The 21,013-nt window shown below is 51.8% G+C and overlaps 9 protein-coding genes across 9 annotated transcripts; 5 read left to right on the top strand and 4 right to left on the bottom strand.

Annotated features, from left to right (window-relative positions):
• Positions 1-245: 245 nt before the first annotated feature.
• Aud_005630 (U4/U6-U5 snRNP complex subunit LSM3) lies at positions 246-535 on the top strand (the record flags this gene model as incomplete). The annotated part of the gene is made up of 2 exons (XM_043290554.1): positions 246-371; positions 437-535. 2 exons carry the CDS (start codon positions 246-248, stop codon positions 533-535), a joined length of 225 nt encoding a protein of 74 aa, XP_043146489.1.
• A 990-nt stretch (positions 536-1,525) lies between these two features.
• Aud_005629 (putative GTP binding protein (GTPBP1)) lies at positions 1,526-3,497 on the top strand (the record flags this gene model as incomplete). The annotated part of the gene is made up of 3 exons (XM_043290553.1): positions 1,526-1,576; positions 1,641-3,159; positions 3,217-3,497. The coding sequence occupies 3 exons, from the start codon at positions 1,526-1,528 to the stop codon at positions 3,495-3,497; spliced, it is 1,851 nt and encodes a 616-aa protein (XP_043146488.1).
• A 904-nt stretch (positions 3,498-4,401) lies between these two features.
• Positions 4,402-5,458, top strand: Aud_005628 (uncharacterized protein; the record flags this gene model as incomplete). The annotated part of the gene is made up of 3 exons (XM_043290552.1): positions 4,402-4,570; positions 4,676-5,284; positions 5,358-5,458. 3 exons carry the CDS (start codon positions 4,402-4,404, stop codon positions 5,456-5,458), a joined length of 879 nt encoding a protein of 292 aa, XP_043146487.1.
• A 224-nt stretch (positions 5,459-5,682) lies between these two features.
• On the bottom strand, positions 5,683-9,429 carry Aud_005627 (DEAD/DEAH box helicase; the record flags this gene model as incomplete). The annotated part of the gene is made up of 1 exon (XM_043290551.1): positions 5,683-9,429. The coding sequence occupies one exon, from the start codon at positions 9,427-9,429 to the stop codon at positions 5,683-5,685; it is 3,747 nt and encodes a 1,248-aa protein (XP_043146486.1).
• Positions 9,430-9,821: 392 nt separating this feature from the next.
• On the top strand, positions 9,822-11,061 carry Aud_005626 (uncharacterized protein; the record flags this gene model as incomplete). The annotated part of the gene is made up of 2 exons (XM_043290550.1): positions 9,822-10,009; positions 10,068-11,061. The coding sequence occupies 2 exons, from the start codon at positions 9,822-9,824 to the stop codon at positions 11,059-11,061; spliced, it is 1,182 nt and encodes a 393-aa protein (XP_043146485.1).
• A 172-nt stretch (positions 11,062-11,233) lies between these two features.
• On the bottom strand, positions 11,234-13,393 carry Aud_005625 (putative CorA family metal ion transporter; the record flags this gene model as incomplete). The annotated part of the gene is made up of 5 exons (XM_043290549.1): positions 11,234-11,336; positions 11,389-11,442; positions 11,499-11,551; positions 11,610-11,683; positions 11,734-13,393. The coding sequence occupies 5 exons, from the start codon at positions 13,391-13,393 to the stop codon at positions 11,234-11,236; spliced, it is 1,944 nt and encodes a 647-aa protein (XP_043146484.1).
• Positions 13,394-14,643: 1,250 nt separating this feature from the next.
• Aud_005624 (uncharacterized protein) lies at positions 14,644-15,141 on the bottom strand (the record flags this gene model as incomplete). Its single annotated transcript, XM_043290548.1, has 2 exons — positions 14,644-14,670; positions 14,728-15,141. 2 exons carry the CDS (start codon positions 15,139-15,141, stop codon positions 14,644-14,646), a joined length of 441 nt encoding a protein of 146 aa, XP_043146483.1.
• A 358-nt stretch (positions 15,142-15,499) lies between these two features.
• On the top strand, positions 15,500-18,959 carry Aud_005623 (DNA-directed DNA polymerase gamma MIP1; the record flags this gene model as incomplete). Its single annotated transcript, XM_043290547.1, has 2 exons — positions 15,500-15,674; positions 15,730-18,959. 2 exons carry the CDS (start codon positions 15,500-15,502, stop codon positions 18,957-18,959), a joined length of 3,405 nt encoding a protein of 1,134 aa, XP_043146482.1.
• Positions 18,960-19,263: 304 nt separating this feature from the next.
• On the bottom strand, positions 19,264-20,835 carry Aud_005622 (gluconeogenesis factor YvcK family protein; the record flags this gene model as incomplete). The annotated part of the gene is made up of 2 exons (XM_043290546.1): positions 19,264-20,561; positions 20,637-20,835. The coding sequence occupies 2 exons, from the start codon at positions 20,833-20,835 to the stop codon at positions 19,264-19,266; spliced, it is 1,497 nt and encodes a 498-aa protein (XP_043146481.1).
• Positions 20,836-21,013: the final 178 nt, after the last annotated feature.

Here is a 21,013-nt window from a genome sequence, read left to right as displayed (position 1 = left end):
CTATGCAGGGCGTTTTGTGCAATGTGAGGGGAAATGCATGGGGTAAGGCCTCAAGGCACTCAGTCCCCTCTTCTGGTTGGCCGCTGCAATCTTGGCGTGGAATCCCTGCGATTGTCTGTGCCCGCGGATTTTACTCTCAGGGCGTATCTACTCCCGAATTGTCGTCCACAACCATCGCCAATTACAAGCTAACCTCTTTGTGGTGGTAGCTTTTATCGGTCTTACCTAGCTATCTAGACCTAGACATGGCCGACACCGAGGATACTGGCGCTGGATCTGTCTCCGAACCTTTGGATCTGGTCCGCCTCTCGCTCGATGAGATCGTCTTCGTGAAGCTCCGCGGTGATCGCGAGCTCAAGGGTCGTCTACACGTGAGTAAATCTGAGTGCCGGTCACACTTTTGCGCAATTCTGGATCTGACATGGTATTCTTGCAGGCATACGATAGCCACTGCAATCTCGTGCTGGGTGATGTCGAGGAGACCATCTATGTGGTGGAGGAAGATGAGAATGAAGAGGAGACCATCCGAGTATGACTACCCACCAGATGGCCGATAGGCTGTGATCGCGTTCAATAGATGGTGAATATGGGAGCTAACGTGTCGGTCGCCGAATACAGACAATAAAGAAGCAAGAAGAGATGCTCTTTGTACGAGGTGAGCTCGAAATGAAACCTTGAATCTCGATATTCGACCGCCATACTGACCCAGAACTTTTCTACGCAGGCGACTCGGTTGTCTTGATCTCTCCACAGGCGTGATATTGCGATACATCAGATAGCAGGTTTAGGGACGACACGCAGTCCACCTGATGGAATATAAAGCGGTATAGGGCAATGTAAATCCCTGCTGCTATATTCTGGGTTGCGACTACAGACACGGAACCAGACGATGGCCATTAGGTATCTCTTCGATATTCTCTGCAAACGAACAAAGCAATTGCACCATTCATCACAGAGTGGAAAGTCGGAAATAAAATGGCACAGGATGTACAGGGACTTATGTCATAACCCTAACGAAGAGCCTCATGAAAGTAGCGGTCATTACATCGCTTGGACCTCTGGAAATAGATTTCAATCCACCAATAATATGGCTAGATGAATCAGATAGAAAATATGCCTTATGACACAGCCTTCATGTGGTGCGGCGCCGTGACTCAGTCGAAGGACTCCTCGTGGTCCCCGAGGCGGCGATGACTCGCTATCGATAAAGCTTCCCCAGTTCCCGCAACTGAGCGCTTCTTTCCTACCTGCCTGACTCAACCCACCCCGCTGTCCTGATTCTCACTTGATCCTATATATGATTAATTGCTTGCGACTGATCTTTGCTACGTCCTGGTGAAGTCCTCACGCGCTGCCTGCCTCAAACATTTCATAGTGGAATTATGATAATACGAATACGTGTCTGAATGCGCCACAGGCGACTTCATCTTTTCCACGATTGAACAAGTACAGTTTAAAAAGTCTCCTTTAGATTTCTATTTTTCTATTTGCTCGGTGCTTTGATCTTTTCTTTTTGAACCCGGTCATGCCACAGGGTCTCAAACTCTCTCTCGAGGAGCGGCGGAGAGGCGAGATAGTATGATACCCTTGTCATCTAGCGACGAATCTCGTTGAATTCCGGCTAACTGTCTGCCGTCAAGGCCCTTAGCGAATTTGCAGAATATGCAGATAAGCAGCAGTCGCATCGCTCGGCCCAGGTGGCCCCGAACGATAACGGCTACTCGACCGCGAGAGTAGCCCAAGCCCCCGAGGACCACGCGGAACTGGATATCCTTGACCAACTCACGCTATCCGATACACCGAAAACGGTCAAGTTGAAAGACCTGCTGCTCGGTACGGGTGACGAAGCAGAAGATAGTCTGCGGCTGCTGGGCAGTATCCTGCAGGCCCGGATTGACGAGGGCCATGGGGAGACCATCTTCGACTTGGGACTCGAAGATGGTGGCGACTCCATGGGCTTTGACCTTGGGCAGTGGAATACGGCCCTGCAGCGTCTGCGAGAGGCGGCAGAGTCCCTCCCAGCGCATTGTCGAATCCTGCTTACCTACAATGTGGGAGGCCCGGAGGAGTCGACAACCAAGAATGACCGGATCAAGGGTGCTTGGGGCAAGATCCTGATCCGCCAGCCTGCGGAGACTGTGGAGGAGATGGCTGAGATTAGAATAGCGGTTGTTGGGAATGTTGACGCCGGGAAGAGCACCATGCTCGGAGTTCTTGTGAAGGGAAATCTCGATGACGGACGAGGCAGGGCGCGAATCAATCTCTTCCGTCATAAGCATGAGGTTGAGAGCGGCCGGACCAGCTCCGTCGGACTGGAGATCATGGGCTTTGATAGCCACGGCGAGATTGTCAGCAGCTCGCAGGGTCGCAAACTTTCTTGGGAAGAGATCGGAAAGCGATCTGCGAAGGTGATCTCTTTCTCCGATCTCGCCGGTCATGAGCGCTACTTGAGAACCACTGTCTTTGGCATGTTGAGCAGCAGCCCCAACTACTGTCTACTGATGGTTGCAGCCAACAACGGTCTGATTGGTATGAGCAAAGAGCATCTGGGTATTGCCTTGGCTCTGAACGTGCCAGTCATGGTGATTATCACCAAGATCGATATCTGCCCTCCACAGATCCTGCAGGAGACCGTCTCTCAGCTGACGAAGATTCTGAAGTCCCCCGGCGCTCGCAAGATTCCCATATTTGTGAAGGATATGGAGGAGACCATCAACACCGCGACTCAATTCGTCAGTCAGCGCATTTGCCCCATCTTCCAAGTGTCCAATGTCACCGGTGAGAATCTGGAACTGGTACGGACTTTCCTGAACATTCTTCCTCACCGGGGCCAGTATAACACCGAAGCGCCGTTTGAATTCCTGATTAATGATACCTTCTCTGTTCCTCACGTCGGAACTGTGGTGTCTGGGGTGGCTAAGTCCGGGGTGATTCACGCTGGCGATTCGGTGCTCGTGGGCCCCGATTCTCTCGGCCAATTCACCACAACTACAATCAAGTCGATTGAACGCAAGCGAATACAGGTGAATGCTTGCTTTGCGGGACAGTCTGGCTCGTTTGCTCTCAAGCGTGTTCGTAGAAAAGAAGTCCGTAAGGGAATGGTGGTTCTCAAGAAACTGGAACAGCCTCCCAAGGTCTACCGAGAATTTGTCGCTGAGGGTACGTTCTGTTATCTGGCTGTTCACATATGATTTCTCCTCGCTGACTTAGAAAAAGTTCTCATTCTTTCCCACGCTACGACAATCAAACCGAAGTATCAAGCAATGCTACACGTCGGCGCAGTGAGTCAGACTTGCTCGGTCATCGACATTGACCGCCCCTTCATTCGAACCGGTGATCGAGCTCTTGTTGCCTTCCGGTTCATCCAACGGCCGGAATTCTTGGCTCCTGGCGATCGAGTCCTGTTCCGGGAGGGTAAAACTAAGGGCTTGGGGATCGTCAAGAGTGTCGGATACGACCCGGATCATCCTCTTAACCCTGAAGCTAAGACCAAATGATCCATCATTGCTTGGAGTTATGTGGAAACTTGGTTCTGTCTTTATTGCTATTGTTGTCGATTGTTTCATGCTATGTTGGTTTCATTCTCGCGTCCCTGCAATCAGCGGCGCTCTTTGCTCGGGCCTACTTTATAACTGCATGTTGTTTTCCTCATGGACCATACATGGGAGAAGGTGCTTACTCAGGATAGGCTGCTGTGTATCCTTCCTACTGGGTTGAATTTATCGATAGTCGTTATACATTTACTGTCCGTACGGTTCCTCTCTATTCATCCCAGGATGGTAATCCCATAAAATGACGTTGGGTGCAGGCATTAATTCAGGTACGATTAGACGCCATGCAAAAGGATTGCAGAGATATGCATGTCTAAGCCTATCGTTTATCACAGTGTTATTAACCCTCCACCCTTGGCTGCTCTCGTCGTCCTGTTTGACTATTGCGGCTGCATGTGATGATATCACGTGTCTATGACGTCAGGCATCCCAGCTACCAGAGAGCTATGATGCCATTCCCCCAGCTGATCGTCGACATATCTCTGGCAGTCAGCCGCAAAGAATCAGTTCATTGCTTAGTCTAGTCTAACTGATATCATCGATAAAACCAATCACAGCAAGACGGCTGACAGAGCTGCCACTTAGTGGTCCCTGTACCTTGTAACAGCCACAGCTCCACTGACGTAGACCGTCATACTCTTGCCTCTCAAAACTGTTAAAATGGTTATGCTCTATTAAAGACAGCGACCTTCGACCGATACTGGATCAGTTCCTATGTTTAAGCGTCTACCACTCTTACCAAGTCTTGGCATTGCTTGAGAGATAACCTAACCACGTTGAACGCTACCGACCTCGTCGTTGATAGATAAACTGCTTGCGATACATCGTCGTATCATCCCAGCCCTCGAAGATGGAGTCTGTACAGAAGGCCGTACGCGATGCCGCAGATGGCTTGCGAAACCTCGCTTTCGGTCCTCAGGAAGTCACGGAATCTGCTGCTCAGCATGGCGAGGAGCCCGTCTCCGGCGTACAGGGTCGAGGAACGGCCACTGATCCATATGACGCTGGGAACCGAGATGGTGAGTTCCGAGTACCTTCATGGCGACATGTCGTCATTGGGGTGTCGCCTTGAATGGCATTGAATGCTATGGGTAGAGACTCAGCGGCTAACAGTCCGTACACAGAACAACCGGGCGCCCCCCACACTCAAGACAATACCGCCGTCATCCCCGAGCCACTCGAATCCATTACACCCATCGAAGTCAAGCCCACGGACGTCAGTTCCGCCCACAGCACCTCGGACCAGGGAGCTGGTGCCGGAACAGGGACCGCTACCGCTCTCCCTGTAGCTCCACAGCCATCCCCTGCACCTGCTGCGCAGGAGAAATCGCAGTCTACAACCCCCGACACCAACCTAGAACCCCGATCCGGCAACCCAGCCGTGGACGAACCCTCGCCCGCACAGGAGCAGTCGAATCCCACTGCGAGTTCGGCTGACACCACCACCACCAGCAGCAGCGACACCACCAGCAGCTCAAGCAGCAACAACTCACCTACTCACTCTGAATCCGAGAAACCTGCCCCCGAACAACGATCCCAGACTATGCCCGACGGCGACAGCAGCTCGCAGCAGAAGGACGACGGCGGCGTACCTGGCGGGGTTGAGCGCGCTCCGCCCACTACTACTCAGCAGGTGAGCGTCGAGGCGCTGAAGGGGCCGCAGGGTCCTGCGCCTCGGGATGCGTATGAGTTTGAGAAGGAGATGGATGGGCAGCCGTCGAAGACGAAGACTGGTTAGTATTTGCCTTCTTATGTGTTTTGTGCATGCGTGAGCTGTGGACGGTGGCTAAGCTAACGGGTTCATAGACCAAGATACTGATGGAAAGGGGGATACGGGGAGTCACCATCATAAGATGGGACATATGAAGGAGCGGCTAGGGAAGGTGTTCAAGCATGGCAATCATTGAGACCGGGGATACTGAGTGATTGGAGGTTCGCTTGGATTTGATTTATGAGTAGCACTTCGGCTTAATGTATCGCGTTCGAGAATGTCATCTACTATTCTGAATGTCATTTATGTGCAAATACTGCTCGCAGTATTTCCCAAGCCTTCATAACAAGTCTCGAGGAGCAACATCAAGGGGTATATAATAGCTCCATGTACTCCGTACTCTGCCATGGTATCCAACGACTACTCGAACAACAACTTCAACTCCTCGATCCTCTCCTTCCTCTTCTCATCATCCGATCCATCACCACCAACCCGCAAGCCCAACGACCCGGCAATATTCATCTTGCGCTCTTGCACCTGTAGCATGCGCCCCTCGATCGAGTCCTTGACGATAAACCGCGTCACAGAGACGTCACGCAGCTGTCCCATCCGATGCACACGATCAATCGCTTGAGCCTCAATCGCAAAGCTCCACCAGGGATCCATCACGAAGACGTTACTGGCAGCTGTGAGATTGAGACCGACGCCACCGGCGCGCAAGCTGATCAGTAGCACAGTGGGGCTTTTGGTTGACGATTGGCCGTTCTTGGATGAGATTCTTACCCGGGGCGTGTCGGGCCCTTCGTCCTCGTCGATTACCTCCTGGTCGAAGGTCTCTGTCCTGCTAAACTCCGCGAGGACTTCGGCTCGGGCCTTCTGCGGCATTGTCCCGTCTAGGCGAACGTATGAGATGCCGGCTCTGGTGAGTTGCGGGCCGATCAGATCAAGGAAGCTGGTGAATTGGGAGAAGACCACAGATTTTGTGTTTGCAGGGACGCGGCTGAGGTGGTTAATCAGGGCGTGGATCTTCGCAGAGGTGTGTGCTGACGGTGAGAGAGGGTTGATGCGTCGGAGGGAGATGCGCGGCGCTGGGTGCGGACTGGATGCAGAGGTGCTGCTGTAGAGGTCGCTCTCTGTAGGGGTCGAACTAGGCGATTGGTGACGGATCACTTCAAAGATGTCTCGTGAGGTAACTGGTGCTCGACATGAAAAGCACCTAGGCGGCACGCCCTTGTCTGTTTGGTGGCGTATATAATCCTCCAAGCATTTCTTACATGCACTGTGCCAACAGGCCGTGACAGCGGGATCGATCATGGGTTCTTCCGAGCAAATGGGACATTCTCCGCTGGATTCGGTTTGAATCTGCCTCAGGGCATGGGTGGTGAATTTGGCGCCCGGGTCCTGTGCCTCGGCCGAATCCGCATTTTCCATGCTGGCTGAGAATCGGTCTATAAGCTCTTGCAGATCCATGTCATCTTTCAGCTCGTTAGCTGCATCAGCGGCGACGGCTGCATCTTCCTCATCTGCTACAATGGTCTTGTTGCGCGTGAGGATAGGATGGCAGCAGGTCTGTCGGAGACGGAGGATCTGAGCAAAGATTGTCGAGAATGACTTCAGGAGCGTACCGGCTTCGATGTTGGCGTTGAAAGTCCGTTTGGCTCTGGTAAAAATATAGTCGTATATTTCGCGTTCTTGCTCGGAAAGGTCTACTTCTACAATGTCGATGGTCCGTCGTGGAAGTGGCACCAGAGGCTCTCCCTCGGGCGTTTTCATTGTCTTGGTTCGACGGAGAACCAAAGGCTCGAGGACTGTCTGCACGACATTGAGAGCTCGAACGTAGTCCTTGGATTCAAAGGGTACGGTGATGAATGTCTTCCAGAACGAAAAGTTGTTCCACGGCTCAACTTGCAGAAATCGCACCAAGCTGAAGAGGTCCTCAAGGCGGTTCACAATAGGCGTTCCAGTGAGCACCCATCGATGTGTCGCTTTTAGTTCGTAACAAGCTCTTGCAGTCTTTGAGCGTCGATTCTTAATGACGTGGGCTTCATCGAGGATGACGCGGAAGAAGTCCACAGAAAACAAGCCACCTTGAGTACTCGGATTGAACATTGCGAGCTGACGGGATTCCGACAGTACGACGCCATAACTTGTGATTATAATGTTAGGCGCAGCGGGATTGCCAGCAGAACAGAGCTCTTGCAGATTGACGGATTTGTCGGCGCCATAATATATCAGCACTTTCATCGTTCCCTGTTCCGAGGCCTTTAACGCCTCGCTTTCCCACTGGGACAGGAGAGAGGTTGGGGCCACGACAAGAGTCGTGTTGGGAGCAGGAAGAACCGCGCTGGAAGAGCTAGGCATCCTTACCAGTCCAGTGGACGAGCTTGGACCCTCCCGTGTCGGAGACACATTTCGATGCGAGTGTATGAGACTCAGCATTTCAATGGTTTTGCCTAAGCCCATTTCGTCGGCCAGGATGCCGCCCAGACAATGCTGTTCCTGTGCAGGAAAGTCAAGACTGAGCTCTCCTGAGTACGGATTAACGTAGAAATATGCCTGCCCCTCGACTGCTGGCAAATCTTTGTCATCAACATCTTTCGTTGGCCACGTGTATTCCTCCCACAGAGGGTGCATTGACAATTCTCTGCCAGATTTCTTATCTTTCTCTTTCGCCAGCATCCAGTGAAGAGCTTGCCTCTGGTACTTGCGCAGATTCAGCACAAAGCTTGACGGAGGTTGAGCCTCTGGCATGTTGAAATCGAAGGACTGCGCCTTCTTGTATAGAGTATCGAGCTGATCTTCCTCTAGCTCCGGGGATTCTTCTTCTTCGGACGATTCGTTCGGTTTGCCTTCTTTCTTGGTCTTGTCGTATTGTTCTGCAATCTCTGCGGCACGGAGCAGCCCTTCTTTTTTGTGCTTTTTGGTCATGTCGTTGACAGTGGTCGGTTGTAGACCAATTTCATCAAAGAGCTTCACAAGCGCCACCTGACGAAGTCGAAGTTGTTTCTCTTCAGCGCTTTCTTGCTCTTCAAATAATGCGGTTGACCGGTTGTCGTCGCTCATATTCCAAAGATTCCGAGGCAGAAACGCCTCTTTACGCAGATAGCACCATAATTGCAGATATATTGTATCGTTGACCCGAACCCTGTCAGGCGCGAAAACGCAAATACCTTCAAACTTGCAGATCTTTTGATCGATCAAAGTTGAAACCCATTCGGCTGTCTCTCGAGGTAATCTTCCAATTTCTTGACCGGATTCGTTCGTGAATCGAGTCAGGACATCCCCCTTCTGATTGGTGATGAGCTTGCCTCCTCGGCCACGCTTGGCCACCGGCTGAGATCTCGCCCGTTCAACATTGACATGCTCCCCGTGTTTGAGTAGACCAACGCCGCTTCTAGTAGCCCAAGCTCCGACACCGAAAGCACCAATGTATCTCAATGGTTGCAGCAGGCTGCGGCGTGATGCGGTTTGGCTCGGTTTCTTATTAATGGCTGTATCGACTGTCTGCGAAACCGGTTCGTTGACTGGGATGCGAGGGGTGTAGAGTGTTTGTTGGCGAGAGGCCAGAGGAGCTTGACTTGGCAAACTGGTGGTTGGCGACTTCCATGATCCGTCGAAGTAGATGTTGACCGCTCGCTCTAGATCATCGCCAGAGACTTTGCGAATTTTCTCCACTGATTCCGGGGAAAGATGTTCTCCAATGATGCTAACGAAGGTCGCAGTGTCGAACCCACCTGCACTATGAAATGCTTGTGTTTCGGGGCCTGCCCTCTCTTGACCTGCTTGTTGGCCATATCCGTTTGTCGAACCCTGGTCAATTCGTTGATCTGGTCGAAGATGTACTGAAGTAGAGTGGTCGATGATTTCACGATCAACGGATTCGTGCTCCTGTTCGTCATCGTCCTTGGGCAAGTCATCCTTCTGATCTTCTGAGCTTAATTCTGGGCACTGTCCGTGGGACTCCTTGAGGATCGGAAACGAATGAACGTCGTCGAGTTGCTGCCGTTGCAAATCACTTCCCTCTGGTCCTGCAGAGGAGGTCGTAGACGCGTCGAGATTTGTGGCAATGGGTGCAGCTTCGTTAGAAGGGCCTGGGAGTCTATCCTTTTCGTCAACGAAAAAGCGTCTTTTCTTTAGAGGCCGTTCATTCAGATCCCCAAAATCCATTTTATAAGTCTGACCTCGAATCAAATGGCCGAATTATGACGAGGGGATGTTGGATATCGAGCGGAATAGTCATCAATATTGATGCGCCTGGTCATTAATTAATGGACGGGAGACGCGCCGAAACCAAGAAAGACGCGATGGCCCGCTACACTTCGGGCCGACGTCATTTTCTAATAAATTTATAGGCGGCATCAACTGTGACATTTTCGTCGGTACGACCAGCAATTCATCCATATAGATTATTTTTCTTTTGATCGGTATGTTGGGAGCTTAGTGGTCTACTGCATCATTAAGATTTTGGTCTGCTGACAAGACATTTAGAAGATCCAACTATGTGCATGCCAGTAATCGTCGGAAGCAGACACACCTTGGCTTGAAAACCCTCTTATAAAATGTCATTGCTAGAAGAAATTGCCCGTGCATGTCGTGCCGGGACACGATCATGTCGCATTTCACAGATTAGAGTACAACCACAGCAACGAAGGCATCTCACTCGATCAGCACCAGCCGCCAGTCCGGTCTCCGGTTCTGCTGAAGCAGAAGTCCAAGCTGCGCGAAAATACTGCTTGGACCTCCTTTTGTATGAGAGCCACTTTCTTCTTTCTCGAGGCGAATCAAAACTCACACGCAACGTATAGGAAATATGACCGGCCCTCCTACACCCTCAGCACGTTCATTCCGCAGAACTCGCAAACATTCTACCTCGCCCTCCGAGCCCTCAATGTCACCCTGTCTATGATCCCCGAGACCACCTCCTCTTACACAATTGGGTTGATGCGACTGCAATTCTGGCGTGACGCCGTCACGAAGATCCTCGCGGGCTCACCCCCCAAGGAACCCATCGCCATCCTCTTGGCGTCCGCAATATCAGACCTCAACGAGCGCACACAAGGCCGAGCCCGCATCAGCAAAGCCTGGCTGAACAAGATGATCAATGCGCGCGAGCAAACCCTCGCAAACGACCCATACCCCACCATCGCTGCGCTGGAAACCTACGCCGAAAACACCTACTCGACCCTGCTCTACCTGACTCTGTCCTCGCTGCCCATGACGTCCATCACGGCCGACCACGTCGCATCGCACATTGGCAAAGCAGCCGGTATTGCGGCGGTCCTCCGGGGCCTGCCGCTGGTTGCATTCCCGCATCCCCAGGCCCAGTCTCCCACGCAGACTGCCTCCGGCAACTTCGGAGGAACTAAGCAAGGTGCAGTGATGCTGCCGCTGGACGTTATGGCGCAGGCGGGCGTAAAGGAGGAAGATGTCTTCCGGATGGGCGGCGAGGCACCGGGACTACGTGATGCCGTCTTCACAGTTGCGACGCGGGCAAGCGATCATCTGATCACCGTGCAGCAGATGCTGAGCAATCTCCGCGCTGGTCAGGATGTAGGGCATGACTTTGAGCATGCGGGTGAGGAGGGGCACGAGTACCTCGCGGGCAGGGGCCAACGGGACGAGTCGCCTTTGGACGAGGTCAACCGGGCCTTTGGTGTTTTCATGCCTGCGGTGAGCACGCGACTTTGGCTGGATAGGTTGGAGAAAGTCGATTTCGATATCTTCCGGCCGGAGCTGCTTCGGTCTGACTGGAGGCTGCCCTGGAAGGCTTATTTGGCGTTTAACCGGAAGTCTCTCTGATATGGGTGCTCCTCATGGCGAGGACCTGTTTTGTATAATTTGTGTACGAATATAAACAAAATATTATTTTCACTGTGTATATAGTCTCGTATGTACTATAGATTGTATCAGCCCATCAAGGACCAGACAAAAGTCTCCATATATACGTCTATGCCCATTGCTGGATATGATCTCAAGCCCGTTTCATGGCCTTTCGCTTTCGTCTCTGCTTCCTCGAGCTGGTGATCAATCGTCTCTGGGCCAGCAGCACCGCGTAGCGCTGAATCTTGTCCCGCCTGTTGTCAAAGCATTAGCACTATTTCTCTCTCGAGGACGAAGGTCACTTACATCAGGAAAATAGTCGTTGCGAAGACGAAAGGAACCGCAATCATCCAGAAGTAACTTTCCAGAAGAGGAATTAGTATGCCTTGAGACAGACGGAACTGAACGAAACGTACGAATCACTATGCTGGATCCCAGCGAAATGCTCAAAGTTCATTCCAAAATAACCCTAGCTTGCAGTTAGTACACAGTGTCTTCCTCAAACAGTTCAAAGCTTGCCAACGAACAGTCAAAAATGTCAATGGCAGATAGAAGCATGTCACAAGGGTCAGCTGCTTCATGCTTTCATTCTGGTAGGCTCCTGCAAGAAGTCAGCACACGAAGCCGAACTCGTCCTCGCAGGGATATTACCGATTGTGTTGAATATCAGATCGATCATGTTATCAGCAGCACGTCTCATTTGGTCGTATGTCTCTACAATGGTTATACAATGATCCAGCGCATCCCCTAGGTACGTATGACACATGTGGCTGATGGAAACACTTGATCCACCCAAGCTCTTCAGATTCGGTGTGGCTACCCCCACCTGGGGCTGAGCGTCTGAGAAGTTGAAACCTGACGTTGAGAGTGGCGTTGCGGTGCCGAGTTGCTTAAGGCCGAAGCCAGGGGTACTAACAAGCTCTGAGCGATGGTCACGGAGCGCGTTGATGACCGTCACAATCGGCTGCATGGAGCTTCTCAAAACGGCAATCTCGGACGTTAGTATGTACAAGCTTTTGGATTGATCCACGTCGGGATCTGTGAGGACTTCTAGTTCCAGGTCACCGATAGCGTCTTGATAGGCACTCGTTACTGGAATAGCCAGGTCAATTATGGCGTCCAATATCGCCTGCAAGAGCATGCTAGCATCGCAGGATTGGCGCAAAATCGTCTCCGGCGAACTAAGGCGACGAACAATAGGCGCCTCAATGTCGTCGGCACTCGTCTCGAAGAAGGAGGTGACCGTATTATCTGCATGCAAGAATAGCGAAACCTGTTCGAGTGTGACACTCAGACCCTTCGATGCTAGAACGGCATGGCGTTCCATGAACGCGATCCTGTCCTCGTTTGGGCCCCCGCGGAAGCGCTGAATGCTGCGCGCCGTGAGCCCTGCACTGACAATGTCACTCAGATTGGACTGGGTTTTTGGCGAGGCTCTCCCAGACCACCGGCGAACGCTCGCCCCACTAGCATCTGTGTCGTCTGTCTCCTTCGAAGACCGAACTGTGAAGAGATCCTTCAATGCGGCCGCAACGAGAGATCTTTTGGTTGGCCGCTTCAGTGAATGGGTCTTCCCACTTGATGTCGAGCTTCTGCGGTCGCGTGCAGATGAGCTTCGTCCGTCTTCTTCTTCCTCTTCAGAGTCACTGCTAGACTCGTCCCTGAGCTTTACCAGCTTCTGCAAGGTAAGCACGATATAAGCATGATCCGAATACCAGTCCGCCTTCGTACGGTTTGTCGTGTTGATCATGTCCTCAATTGCAAGTCTGTGGAGACCCTTACGCTTTCCCAAAATCCTGATGACATCCCAGCTTAGCCCATTGACATTGATCCACCTGCATTGAACCCAAGGCTCCCTTTCTCGCTCGAGGAACGCTTCCAGTGTGTCATTGTCCAGCTCGTACTGCCGCATTTCATGTTGCGAAAAGTCCACCACGATTATCTCGCACCTTCTGTGTAATTCAGCAGGTATGTGAGGTGCCCAATCGGCGCCATAGGGGGGAGGTGGTTTGTTCGGGTCAATGCCCGGCTCTGTTCCCGGTTGCCAATTGGGGTCATGAGCAACACTGTCGGGATGATAAGAGCGGGCTGTGTTGGAGCGTCGCACGCGATGTTTGACCGTATCCTGCGATGCGATTCGAGCCGCAGTAGTGAACGTTTCAGGCGAACGAGGAGTCGCTCCCTTGGCGGGCGTGGAAAAGGGTGATGGTGGTGCGTTAGATGCCCGCGGATTTGCCTCGATGTCTCTTTCATCGAGAGCTACAGGTGGCAGCTCAATGGTCCGCGCATGATCTAGTGAGTGCATGCTCATGGTGATAAACAGTTATGGTGGTTTATGCGCGATCTAGAGACATTCAACTCAGAACATCCTTGTCGCATGAAGCTGGACAGGCCTTGATCGAACAAAATTGATTCGGCGAGTGATCGCGCAAGGGTATAGAAGCGAAGCGCGCAATCTAAGGAAAATGATTTTGAAGATATTATGGAAGTAGCTTTCCGTCCGAGGTCAGAGCAATGAGAAACTGGGAGTACCTCATCAAGATGCAGGAGGGCCCATAGGAAGAGTTCATCGCGGGGGTTTTGACTTTGTTGAATGCGCTTGTATCTGCTTCTGTGGCCGACAAGCGAAGAAGCTCTAGACGGAACTAACAATTTCACAGGTAAGACGAAATATATAGGAAGCCGTGGATGGCGAGCTTCGCGCCTGGACGTGTTCCTTGATTTTCAATTGCGGAGTTGGCAATCTCATTAAGGTTCGCCGTCTCTGCGGTTAGGTGACAGACTGCGACACCTCTTTTTGGCAGCTGGCGAATGATTGGAGCTGCATCAGCACATATTCACCTAGCTAACTGAGGCTGATTCTCACAGTAACAGAAGAAAGAGAAATCAGAAGGCAGGCCAACTTTATACCCATGATGTTTAACTGGCTTGTTTCATGTTCATACAGAACAGGACGGCTACAGTAGTCTCTGTTAATACGTCATCCTGAACCGAGGAATGTCAATCCTTTCCTGACTTTGATAGTCGATGATTTTCACCACTCTACGAGGATACACCGTATACAACAAGGTTCAGAGACAAACATGGAAGTAAGTTATCGAATTGGCAGGCCGTCAGTCCATGAGAATCAAGCTCGCGGCCATCACTCTCTGCTTGGTCAATGGAGCACAGGGGCTATTAAAGTTCTATTATGTCCGGTTGTCAGTAAGGCCCATCGATCAAGATGTCCTAGAAAGGAAAATGATTCAAAATATGCTATAACGCCTGCTAAACGTAATCGCTAATCCCAATGCAACCTGGCCCGCTCAAAAACACTAGTCTAATCCCTACGCCGGCCCTTAATCCTCATGAATAACTCGAGCCTCGGTGATTGTTATGTGCCTTCCGTTGTCGCCTGGTTTCTCCGTTTTGTAGCGAGTTTCAGTTGCAGTGGTACTAAATTCCTTCTCGGTACTGGTGCATCTGTTCGTGCTAAAGGCTTTCGACATACAGGACAAGTGCCGCGAGGGCCTTTTCCTGATGCGTCTGACCGCTGCTCTTCGCTAAATTTCAGTGTATCCATTATGCATTTGTGACAGAAGAGATGCCCTGAATCCGTCAATATAGGTCCCTTGTGTTACACACTGGAGATTGCATACCGCATACAGTGCTGGTGGCATCGACTGGCGTATCCATACACACAGGGCATTTATATGATGTCAGAATAGAACGGCCAGTCCCTTGATGCAAAGATTCTTGTGCCCTAACAGCGTCTTCTCGCTGCTTTGCCAACGCTTTTGCAAGAGCAGCCGAGCCCTCCACTTCTGTCAAATCAATCTGTTCGATGGGTTCAAGGTCTCTGTCGTGAGCTACCGGATTAGATGTGGAGTTGGAGGAAGCAGTTGAAGTGCCCGAATGATCTGCTGATTCCCCAATGCCTGCTGTCTCGACATCGCTCACACGGCGGCGCTTTCGCGCAGGCTGCTCTCGATCTGGGTCTCGATCTGAAGGCTCGACGGAAAAAGAACTGGTGGAAGGACTCCGACGAGCATGGGAGATACTCCTCACGAGTGAAGCCATAGAGGAGTAGGAATGGCTAACGAACGCTTATAATTTCTTGCCAGTTCATAAGGAAGACTACTTGGGAGGGGCGATGAACCGCCAACAGGCTTATCGCACAATGTCACATGATGATAACTACAGAGCTATAAGGGCAGGCGGTGAATGTTTCACGGATCATCTCTAATTCCGTTCTCCAACACGCATGATGACGGGCTTTCCGCGATAGGAAAGTCTGGATTCTCTGTAGACATGTGTACCAACACCGACTCATCTTGAAACGACATCTCACAAGACACGCTATCTCTACGTAGCGTTGGCTGCGCGACATATATATCATGCCATGGGGGTAATTTTGACCGAGATTTCATGATCTAGAATGCTTTTAAATAGTATCACTCCCCGTTGCAGGGATGTTCTACGTCCTTGCTCCCAGAGGTTGCGCTCGCCACGCTTCACTCGGCAGCGACCTCTGCTATTGCTGGTTAGATCGTTCATTTCGGAGCCTTCATCCGGAAATAATGTTGAAACATCACGTTGTCGATCGCTTTCAGGTACTCCTATCCTCGCCGGCGCAAATGGAGAAAAATACATATGCTAATCTTACAGTCCCTGCATTGCCTAGGTTCAATGAAATTGGAGTTCAACAGCTGAGCGACCATGTCTATTCTCAAATATTTCCGAATCAAGCAAGGTCGCCAGATCCGGTCCTAGTTGCACTGTCCAAGGAACACCTTTCAAGGCACGATCTGCTAGGAAAATCTCAGGATGCCGCGGAACCTATCGCATTCGATATGCCCGCTCTCCAGGGACAAACCATGGACGAGCACTTTTTCAAACTGGGAATGGATGCATCCGAGCCCTACTTAACATATGCGAAAAGCTATACAACTGTCAACTCGCCTCAGAAGCCGCGCGAATGGGTCAAGCGAAGCGGGTGGACCAAATATAACTCTGACGGCTCTTGGGAGTCTGTGGACGCACCAAATGAGTCGATGCTCACATTTGATACCGAGGTCATGTACAAAGAACACTCTTTTGCTGTTATGGCTTGCGCTGTGAGCCCTACAGCCTGGTATGCATGGCTTTCGCCCTGGCTGCTCGGTGAGTCCGAGAATGAAGTTCAACTCATACCTTTGGGGGACATAAAGCAACCGCGGATCGTCGTCGGACACAACATCGGGTATGACCGAGCGCGCGTCCTCGAGGAGTATGGAATGGAACAGACTCGCAACTTTTTCCTTGATACCATGTCACTCCATGTCGCCGTCAACGGGATGTGCTCGCAGCAGAGACCCACATGGATGCGTCATAAGAAGAATAAGGATCTGCGAGACAAGATTGCAAATGAGAGAAACTCCGTCGAACTGGCTGCGTTGCTCGAAAGCAAAATGCTGAGCGAAGAAGAGGAGGAATTGTGGGTCGGAAGGAGCTCGGTGAATTCGTTGCGCGACGTAGCCAAGTTTCATTGCGACGTTACAATCGACAAGTCACAAAGAGACTATTTTGGCGAACTTAATAGGAATCAAATCCTGGGGAAGCTGGAAGAATTGCTGGATTACTGTGCTGCAGACGTCGCCATCACCCACCGTGTGTACAAGAAGGTATTTCCTAACTTCCTTGAGGTCTGTCCTCATCCTGTCAGCTTCGGAGCCCTGCGCCATCTTTCCTCGGTTATATTGCCTGTCAACGAAACATGGAAAGAGTATATTACAAACGCGGAAGCAACATATCATCAACGAGTCGACGATGTGCAACGGAGGCTAGTTGAACTGTGCGACGAAGCTCTCAAGGTCAAAGAGAGCCCGGATATCTACACGAATGACCCTTGGTTGCGACAGCTGGACTGGTCTGGCCAAGAGATCAAAATGGTCAAGGGCAAGAAGAAGGGTGATCCTCCGCGACCCGCGGCCAGACAGAAGAAACCGGGCATGCCACAATGGTACAAAGATCTCTTTCCTACGAGTGCAGCGGACATCAACCTGACTGTGCGCACCCGGATTGCCCCTATATTATTGAAGCTGTCATGGGACGGTTACCCTCTAATATGGTCTGATAAGTTCGGATGGACGTTCAAAGTCCCGAAAGACCAGGTCAAACAATTCGAAAATCAGCCTGTGGTCCTCTGCGATATGAGTGAAGAGAAGAACTTGGAGTTGCGCGACGATAGGAAGCACGTGTACTTCAAGCTCCCTCATAAGGATGGACCACAAGCGCGTTGCGTCAACCCCTTGGCCAAGGGCTATCTGCAATACTTTGAGCGGGGAACGCTTTCGTCGCAATACGCTCTCGCCAAAGAAGCTCTAGAAATGAACGCCTCCTGCTCATATTGGATCAGCGCCCGTGACAGAATCATGAGTCAGATGGTAGTTTACGAAGATCAAGTCAAGCAGTCCGGATCTACAGGTGAAAAGTCAAACCGACTAGGATTTATTCTCCCTCAAATCATACCTATGGGCACGATCACCCGGCGAGCAGTGGAGAATACATGGCTAACAGCCAGCAACGCCAAGGCGAACCGCGTTGGTTCTGAACTCAAGGCCATGATTAAAGCTCCGCCAGGGTACGTCTTTGTCGGTGCAGATGTTGACTCCCAGGAATTGTGGATTGCCAGCCTTGTCGGGGACGCTCAATTCCAACTACATGGGGGCAATGCCATTGGATTCATGACTTTAGAGGGTTCTAAGGCTGCTGGGACTGATATGCATTCGCGCACAGCCCAGATCTTGGGTATTTCGCGTAATGACGCCAAGGTTTTTAACTATGGGCGCATTTACGGTGCTGGGGTCAAGTTCGCTGCTACACTGCTTCGCCAGTTCAATCCGTCCATGTCCGAGAAGGAGACCCAAGAAGTTGCAACCAATCTCTACAGAGAGACCAAGGGCACTCGCACAACTCGTCGTATTCTGAGTGAGAACCCTTTCTGGCGCGGAGGTACTGAATCCTTTGTCTTCAACAAATTGGAGGAATTCGCCGAGCAGGAAAGACCGCGTACGCCTGCGCTTGGTGCTGGGATCACTGAGGCACTCATGCGGCGCTTCATCAACAAGGGCAGCTTCATGACGTCTCGAATTAACTGGGCAATCCAGTCATCTGGAGTCGATTATCTCCACCTTTTGATAGTATCCATGGATTATCTTATCCGACGATTTAACATAGATGCTCGACTCGCAATCACGGTCCACGACGAAATCCGGTACCTTGTCAAGAAAGAGGACAAGTATCGAGCTGCTATGGCCCTACAGGTTGCCAATGTTTGGACCCGCGCCATGTTTTCCCAACAAGTTGGCATCGACGATCTTCCTCAGTCTTGTGCTTACTTTTCAGCCGTTGATATCGATCACGTTCTGCGTAAAGAGGTGGACATGGACTGCGTAACTCCTTCTCATCCGCACAAGATTCCACACGGAGAAAGCTTGGACATTAGTCGACTATTGGACAAGGATCAAGAAGCATATTTGGATCCTTCAGTAGTCCCCGTTTCGCCTCCGTCGCCTCAGAAGTACACTTACACGCCACGGGAGTCTGTGATGGCGTCGCTTCAAGCCACCAATAATCCTACTTTCATCAAAGCTCAGATTACCAAAGACGACAAAGAGCTTCGAGAACTCATCAAGGAGGTGACGAAGACCGAGTCTGCCACCGCTTCAAGCACACGCTCTGTTCGGAACGGCGCCAAATCAACTAACTTCCCTTCGGCGGAGCCTCAAAAAGCGGTCTTAATGGACATCGATTCTGGACTGTACCGCGACTTCCGATATCTACCACAGGGGAGCAGGCCTCCCCATTTCAATATGAACCGTCAGACATGGAAACCCAGGCCGGCTGCCCGGCCTTAGTCTGGCAATCCGTCCTTCACTTTCCTTTCATTCCCTCACGACCATGTATTCCTTTTCATGCATTAATTATGTAACTTCTCTATTGTGTTGTATCATCTGACGAACGTTCTGTAAAAGCATTGGTATGGCGTTGCCGTGGCTAATCATGATGATGCGTTTGGGCTTGCTGTATTCTACGAGGGGGCTGGGCGGTTATTTCTGTGATATATAATGATCTGTAAATACTCATCTTCGATGCTACTAATCCGAATGATATTGAAACAGTCAAGTTGAAGCAGATCATTATAATGCATTGCTCTATCAATTACGTTTCCTCTGCCCTTCTTCTCCCAGGATCTAAGGTATTTCTCCGACTTAACCCATCTCCGCGAAGCATGGCATCCCCTTTACGGCCCAGGACCACCTCCAGCGCCTGCACAAGGGCAGTAGGATCATACTTCATCCCCAAGGCAACCTCCTCACCGTCCAGCCCCGGCGCCGTAATCTTCCGACCATATAAACGGAGCGTCTCGATACCCATTTCCGCCAGACGCTCGCGGTCGACCTGCGGCGTTCCCGGTCCATCTAGATGCAGGAGATGCGTGACGTAGGAGGAATACGGAGGAGAGGGTAGGTGAGCGGGCCGGCCACGACTCTCCTCTCCTGCGCGGGTGATGGCCTCGACGAAATCGACCGCCGTGAAGGGCTGCGAGGGCGGACCTGTTTCCCTGTCCAGGGAGCCATTGAGAATGAGGATCTTGTGGCGGGCCGGACCGGTGGCGATGGCGTGGCCGACGCCGCGGAGGATGAGGGAGGGGACAAGGGATGTGTATAGGGAGCCGATGCTGTAGATGATGGCCTGGGCGTCGCGGAGGGACTCGAGGACGCGCGGGTTGGCGGGGGGCCGGATCTCCTGGCCGTAGGGGTTTATGTACCAGATGCGGGTGATGCGGGCGGGGAGGTCCTCGTTGGCTGATTTGCTGAAGTGGATGTTTTTGTTGCGGAGGGTGGGGAGGGAGCCGGGGAGGTGGTCGCCCTCGTAGGAGGCGGCGTCCGAGGCGTCAGAGGGTTCTGTGTCCTCGAGGTCGGAGACGCCGTCGGCGAGGAGGAGACTGGGTCGTCTGGAGCCTGGTCTGGGCTGGAGGGCGGTTGCCTCGCTTGGGTGGGAGATGCTGTTCTGGCCGACGATGACGGCGCCGTCGGCGAGGGAGGCGGAGATGTGGTGGGAGAAGTTGGAGTTGATGGCTGGGATGACGCGGACCAGGTCGGACTGGACGCCGCAGATGCTTCCTAGGAGGTAGATGGCACTCTCGAAGCTGCCGCTGAAGAGTCGCGCGCCTGTGAGGAAGAGATTGCCTACGCTGGCCGAGGTGAAGTCAAAGGTCGACGAGGGCGGTCGTGCGCGCTTGAGGATCTCCAGGTTCAGCAAGTTGAAGAACGAGCGTATCAGCTCCTTCTTGGCGGGTGTGATGGTTTTCCAGAGCTCGGAAGTACCGTCTACGATGGACTGCCATGCTCCATGGGCCGCGACAGCGTCCGAAGGGAGCCGGTGGTTGAACAGGGTCTTAATTGCCCGCCGTTCTGAATTCGGAGGCGAGTCAGGAATCAGGCGGACTAGTCTACCTGTATGCACTGTTAGTAACGGACCGGGGATCGCCATAAAGCTAGCTATCTTTCTTGAGGAGGTATGAGTCTTACTTCTCACATCACCGATGCCAGGACCGCCGAATATTCGGATCAGCTCAGAGGAGGAACCTCCATTGTCGCTGATGGGGATGATGTAGCTTAACAAGCAATCCTTACTCTCACGTATCTTGCTGAAGACATCGACAAGATTGTTGGCAGCGCTTCCTCCCGAGAAGACCACGATACCCCGGTTGGGGGATGCGGTTGACATACTGACTTGAGCCTATGTCGAAAAGCACCGCCGACAAACGCAGTCCGGAAAAATACTGGAGTTCAATGAGCTCTCAACAGGTTGAGGCCATGAGACCACGGTGATAAGTCTGTCGCGAATGTATAGTTAGGAGGCGTGCTATTTTTAATCTCGGACAAAACCACGATGACACTTGCCG

This window comes from Aspergillus udagawae (genome assembly GCF_001078395.1).
Source record: "Aspergillus udagawae IFM 46973 DNA, scaffold_4, whole genome shotgun sequence".
NCBI classification, from domain to species: domain Eukaryota; kingdom Fungi; phylum Ascomycota; class Eurotiomycetes; order Eurotiales; family Aspergillaceae; genus Aspergillus; species Aspergillus udagawae.
The sequence above is the reverse complement of the archived record's forward strand: the minus strand, read 5'-3'. Positions and strand labels throughout refer to the sequence as shown.